This window comes from Etheostoma spectabile, chromosome 2 (assembly GCF_008692095.1).
Source record: "Etheostoma spectabile isolate EspeVRDwgs_2016 chromosome 2, UIUC_Espe_1.0, whole genome shotgun sequence".
NCBI lineage: Eukaryota > Metazoa > Chordata > Actinopteri > Perciformes > Percidae > Etheostoma > Etheostoma spectabile.
This window is the reverse complement of record NC_045734.1, coordinates 6,956,022-6,962,510: the sequence shown is the minus strand read 5'-3', so window position 1 is coordinate 6,962,510 and position 6,489 is coordinate 6,956,022. Positions and strand designations below refer to the sequence as shown.

The following is a 6,489-nucleotide window of genomic DNA, read 5'->3' as shown; positions in this document are numbered from 1 at the left end:
TCCATTTATCCCCTTTTGGAGCCTTTGCTTTTTGTCGATTTAAAGGCGAGTTCAAATATCCAGAATGTATTACTTTGACTACTTTACCACATGTTTTGTATATATATATATATATATATATATCTGATGTTGGGACAGCGAGAGTTCAAGAGGATTTCCCGCAACATTCGCAAGCTGCAGTGCTAGGAAGGGAAACAAAAACTGCATATGTCACTGTTGAAGAAAAGGTTTAGTTGCGCTTTTTCCAGTTATCCCGTTTCAGTTCTCACACAAGCTGCAATTATAGATAAATCAACGCATGTCCTATAAGAGTTTGCATACACAGTCCAAGAGTGCATCCGGAGTGTTTACAGCTGATAACATTTAATTGGGTTAGCATGTGACCTGCCACACCACAGGTACAGTTTAGCCAGCTGACCTGCTGCTCGGCTAAAAGGGGTCCAGTTGCAGGTTAATGGGGGACGCTCGCCCTTAAATGGCCATATAAGTGTTTCTACAGAGACCTTAATAGAAATAACACACTTTGAAGGAGAGGGGATACGAGGGGGAGAGTTGCCCTATAAAAACAGGTTAAACCTTTGACACAGACAAGTTAGGTCCCTGCTCTTCAGACCAACTTTGGCTCTACATTAAAAAAACACAACCCTCTCATTCATTTGAATGAGTCTGGTGCTGCAGCGGGGGTGCCAACGCGGAAGACTACAGCAACAAACACAAAAAATGCAGGGTCGTCTGGCAACATGACATCATCCAGCAAGGCAATGTGGTGGCTAATCAAATGCATGGATCTGTTACTCAAACTTCCTGGATCGTATTTCATGTCTCGCTGGTACCTGGAGCAACATGCACCCCCCACCAATGCAGCCCCTTGTTTTCTCTCTGAATGCCAGCTCAATCCTGATCGGCTTGGAAGACATTTTTCTCTTTAAGGGAACTATAACCTGCATTTTTTCAAGATATAATAACACAGGACCTAATTCCTGTGTGTAATGTGAAAGGTGTCACACATGGTGATGACTTCACGCAAATTATCGGCCAACTCTTCAGTTCCCGCAACTCTACTGTTATGGTTCCCTCTCACCGCTCTTCATAACCTTGTTCTCAGCAGTTTTCAGCAAAAAAGCCCTAAAAAACCTCACTGTGCACTACCTGCTCGACACCAGACAGACAGACACAGTTAGTGACGAGCTGGTGAAGATAGTAGAGCAGATATTTCCGTCAGGACTTGGTGGAGACCAAAAACAGAGCACACATCGCTGTGGACAGTTTTAATTGAAACCCCTTTTTCTTAAAGAAACAATGAAAAGTGTTCATAGCATGCTCTGTGGATCACCCAACAGTAACAACACTGTTTCTAGCCAAATATGTTGACAACTTTTTCAAAGCTCTGAGCATCACATATTAAATTCTATTCACCTTCAACACCGTGGCAGTAGCAGAAATTTCAGAGACATACTGTAAATCTCATAACATCTTACAAATAAAGCCAAAACTGTCCGCATGGCAAGATGCAACTACAGGGAAGGGACAAAACATGTTTGGTTTTTGTAATTTGTGTTAACTGAGCCATAAAATAAAAAGAAAGCTAGAAAGAGTATTCAAAGTCTTACTGTAAAGAAGTATCGCTGTGGCCTGCAGCTGTAGCAGTTACATAGTTTCTGGAAGTGAGCAATATATATATACGATAAATGTCACGAGACAATAAGGTGGATTCATGAGTCAGGGTGATGCATCTAATTTAGTTCAGACTTCTTTTGTTATAGAGTTGGGAAACATTAACTGTATCTACAGTAGCAAAATAGGGAGGAGCCCTCTATTCATAAACCATATTTACACATGCCACGTTCACAAAATCTGTTTTTTTGTGTTTTTTTCATTTGCTCGGGCTTGTTTTTGTACGGAAATAAAAAGAAGTGGCACCTCTTTCCAAAATATTGTCTTTGTTCAGTTCTGCTAAAAAAGAAATTGGCACACCTAGAGCTATAAACTTTAATGACAGGTTAAATTCAGAGAGAATTTACTACAATTGTGTTTTCTATTCAAATACTTTTCCCCACTACTGAAAACAAGTGACTCATGAGCTTTTTGAATGATTGAGTGAGCTGCTGAGGAGGCACTGAGAGACTGGATTCAGGGATAAACATGTGGTACTTTGCACACTAGATGAGTTTTAGAGTAGTTTGATACAGCTGTGGGACATGTGGTACATACGGAAGTCTCAGTGGCACATATCTTTAAATCTGGGTATAAGTCAAATCAAAACTATCTGAATATCTGGAAACCACAAAGGCTAAAGTGGGAAAATATGTCTCTGTAATTTGGGTGAACTGACCCTTTAAGCTAGAAATTCCACATACTAAGATCACACGCGAGATGCTAAGTGTTCACTCATTGCAGAGCAAGAGGAGGGTCAAGCCTGAGAAGAACCACACGGCTGTCTGCAGACCAGACTGTAGCTCAAGGGGGTCTGAGCGTGGATAGGAGCCAGAGCTCCGGTGCAAGGAGCAGGCAGATTTGGTTTCACCCCTGGGTGTGCTGAGATGAGTGGAGGTCTGCTTCTCACACCAGGGCAAACAATATATCACCATGTGGTATGAACCTGCAGACCTGCCCGGAGGATTTCACCACTAAACTCCTAATGATGGAAAATTAACGCTCCACTGAGCTGAGCTAAATGCACCCACTGACAGCATTCCCAAACTTTCTACAGCATGGGTCTACAAAAAAAAAAGTTAAAGGATCACTCGGGATATATTGCTGTTGATTTGGGCGTAATGAGGGAAAACCTGTCAGACACGTTTTGTTATGATTTCCATGAATGGCAGGAGATGAAATGGAGGGGGAAATTGTTAAGCAAACGACTGGTGATAAAATACTATGAGCTATAATTAGAAAGCAAAAATATAAATATAAGACCCAGAAGGAGGAACAAGTGAGTGTTTGATTTGCTTTGGACTGAAGGGACACATTTGTCTTCAAAGTTCACCTGATGTGAGGAAACCAAGTGCTGAATGGAGAGAAGGTTCTTTACGCACAGCGCACAGACTCCTCCCAGACTCGCCTGGAAGAAAACCTCTTGTTAGAGTAGGAGCTGGCCACTGACACGGACTCCATCCGCGCTGACTGATGCTCAACAACCCCTTGTGCGCATTTATACCTTACAGGGTTTTTTTTCACGCGCATGCAAAATGAAGGCTTTTATTTCCACAGTGACAGTGTTGTGGCTGATAACAATACCCTGCATGGAAGCTATCCACGGATTGTACAACTTCGGCCAGCATGACTTATTCTACAAAAAGAACAACTGCAAGCCAATTCCTGCAAACCTCCTCCTGTGCAACGACATAGAGTACGCAGAGATGCGCCTCCCGAACCTGCTCGGGCACGAAACCATGAATGAAGTTCTGCAGCAAGCTTCGTCTTGGATCCCGCTGGTTCAGAAGCAATGTCACCCCGACACGAGAAAGTTCCTGTGCTCCCTTTTCGCTCCCGTCTGTCTGGACGACTTGGACGAGCCCATTCAGCCGTGTAGGTCTCTGTGCGAGAGCGTCAGGAACGGCTGCGCGCCCGTCATGTCCGCGTTTGGCTTCCCTTGGCCAAAGATGTTGGACTGCGACCGTTTCCCACTCGACAATGACCTGTGCATACCGCCTGCAAGCATCGACAGCATTGTGCCAGTCACCAAAGAAGGTAAGGGTTTATAGAACTGTATTTCAGAAGCACATTTGCGTCCCCAAATATTGAAAAAAGGCCAAATATAAATGCCTAATCTACTTGGATATCCTGTGGATATGTGTGTCCGATCTGCTATATTTTTTACATTTTCTGTAGAATTATAGCATATTATGTCATTTTTACCAATTCTAATTTATCTTTCAGTGCCCAGAGTGTGTGATGCTTGCAAGGAAACAGATGAAAATGACAACGAAATAGTTGACAACCTGTGTAAGAATGACTTTGGTAAGTATTCCATCCACCTATTATTACTACTATTATTATTTTATTATTATTACTAGAGCAGTAGTTCCCAAAGTGAAGATCAAGGGCTCCAATTTGAGTTCACTGTTGAATGTGTTTCTTTCACCTGAAAGTGCAGAAAAAGAATGTGTATTGGTACCATTTCCCTCCTCACTTTTTTTTTTTATCTCCCCCATTACATACATTTTAGCACTAAACCATATAGAAATACATAAGCATTCTCATGTGGCTCAAAAAGATGATCTCTATATAGTTTTTGAAAAACGAGATCCCCTGCTTTCTCTCCTGTCTGTACCCAGCTCTGAAGATCAAAGTTAAGGAGATCTCCTACATCAACGGTGACACCAAGATCGTGCCGGAGAACAAGAGCAAGACCATTTACAAGCTGAACGGCATGACAGAGCGTGAGCTGAGGAAGACGGAGCTGTGGCTGAAGGACGGCCTGCAGTGCATCTGTGAGGAGATGAACGACATCCACGCTGCCTACCTGGTCATGGGCCAGAAGATGGACGGCCATCTGGTCATCACCTCGCTGAAGCGCTGGCAGAAGGGACAGCGAGAGTTCAAGAGGATTTCCCGCAGCATTCGCAAGCTGCAGTGCTAGGAAGGGAAACAAAACAAAAACTGCATGTGTCACTGTTGAAGAAAAAGTTTAGTTGAGCTCTTTCCAATGATCCCCTTTTCAGTTGTCACACAGGTTTGCGATTAGACTCCTCTCTAGATTCCGGCTAAGATGTTTCTCCTTGGCCTCAGACCACCCACAACTTCCTGTGTTTTTACCTTGGTTTGTAGTCATACATGCCCAATACATTAAAAGACAAAAACTCTACAATTATAATTCTCATAGATTTTCATGTTGTGAAGGGTGACACATATGCCCCAATGCACTCAAATTCGTTAATGAGGCCACACTATTTGTAAAACAACTCATCTTTCAGTGGCTAAATCACACAGGTTGGCTATGTCTTCTAAGCGGGGCCCAGGTGTATATCTAGTACAGACAGTAGTACGTAAGTATGGGGGGGGGGGCGGTAGACAAGTCCTTCAAATTGTAGTAATGTGAGATTTTGTGTAGTTCATTGACTCCAATTCATTTAGCACTTAGTGAGTAGTGGGTGCCCCCTCATGGCCAGTATTAAAGCGATGTGTATTTTGTTGTCAGCTCATTAATTGCACTCAGCTGGTGTCCAAGGTGTAAAGGAATCACTAATGACATGGTTAGAGTGAAAACTAGCAGAGCTTTGAATCCCGGCTTAAAAATGATGATGTGGCTTATTGTTAAATCTTGTGATGGGGGTGAGTTTAAGACCTTTTTCTTTACTCTTCTGGCGTTCCCCGGATTCTGCACCATAACCCACACATTAAACTGAAAACATGTCATGGGGCATTCCTTAAATAAACACAGGTCATCAGCAGTTGTTTGTTTAGGATTATTCCAAACTCCTAGAAGGGACAAATTACATCACAAGGGTCAAAGGCAAATTAGGCATTTGCACATTGGCTCTCATAGTTCTACAGCAACTATTACTGATTCATATTGTGTGTTGCATGTTGAGGGAAGTTGCATCAGTGTGATGTTCACAGACAGTTCGTGTTTTTGTATTCCTACTGCTTTCTCAAGCAAAAATGAGAAATAGCTGGCTATATTCTCTTCCTGTTCAACATTTTAATACTCTTAAATAATCTTTTTTGTACTTGAGCCATCGCATACCCTTTTTTTTTTTTTTTTTTTTTACCACAGTATGAAAAAGATTTTCTACTCCAGACTTTCATATTTCATTTCAACTTTTAAGTTGGGCTTTGGTTTGCATCTTCATTCTGTTTGAGTGACACAAGTTGGATTTTTAGGTCCTATTAGATGATGAATATCTGAGTTTTGGTCGGTAGTGTTGATTTGATGAGCAGTAAGTTGTTAGGCGCAAATAATCAAGTATGTGTGTGTGCAATGTAAAGTATTACTGTAAATATCAAATACTGCCTTTTATTCTTTTTATAAAGTTTTCAGCAATTAAAAGCTGCCAACCACATGTTTTGAAATGACTCCTTTTATTGTGTGTGTGTGTGTGTGTGTGTGTGTGGCAGGAAATAATATAGTCACAAATAAAAGAGGAATGAGAAAATATTTCTAAAGCCATCGTTTTAAGAAGAGAGAATAAACCGGCAGTGTGCATCATTAATGTAACAGCGCCATCTAGTGGAACTGAATGGTACAATCTAGTCATGATAATTGGAAGCATTTGGTGATGGTCTTTGCAACACTCTTCATGTACAGTTTGTTTCCTAATGACATAAACCTTAAAGAAACATAACATAGGCATATATTGCTAAATGAAGCTTGGTTTGTAAGCATAGTGCCCGTTAAATGGTATCCACATGTTGAATGCCTTTCATGCTTGCCTGTTAGTACATATTTTGTCCTTGCAACACTGTGTGTGTGTGTGTGTGTGTGTGTGTGTGTGTGTGTGTGTGTGTGTGTGTGTGTGTGTGTGTGTGTGTGTGTGTGTGTGTGTG

The 6,489-nt window shown here is 41.7% G+C and overlaps 1 protein-coding gene across 1 annotated transcript; it reads left to right on the top strand.

Moving 5' to 3' along the window:
- Window positions 1–2,757: 2,757 nt before the first annotated feature.
- sfrp2 (secreted frizzled-related protein 2) lies at window positions 2,758–6,005 on the top strand. Its single transcript, XM_032540469.1, has 3 exons — window positions 2,758–3,690; window positions 3,880–3,960; window positions 4,278–6,005. The coding sequence occupies exons 1-3, from the start codon at window positions 3,189–3,191 to the stop codon at window positions 4,580–4,582; spliced, it is 888 nt and encodes a 295-aa protein (XP_032396360.1). The 5' UTR covers window positions 2,758–3,188; the 3' UTR covers window positions 4,583–6,005.
- Window positions 6,006–6,489: the final 484 nt, after the last annotated feature.

Coding starts and splice junctions, on each gene's coding strand:
- sfrp2 (XM_032540469.1), top strand. CDS start 3,189: ATGAAGGCTTTTATTTCCACAGTGACAGTGTTGTGGCTGATAACAATA. Junction 3,691..3,879: donor TGTGCCAGTCACCAAAGAAG/GTAAGGGTTTAT, acceptor TTTATCTTTCAG/TGCCCAGAGTGTGTGATGCT. Junction 3,961..4,277: donor CCTGTGTAAGAATGACTTTG/GTAAGTATTCCA, acceptor GTCTGTACCCAG/CTCTGAAGATCAAAGTTAAG.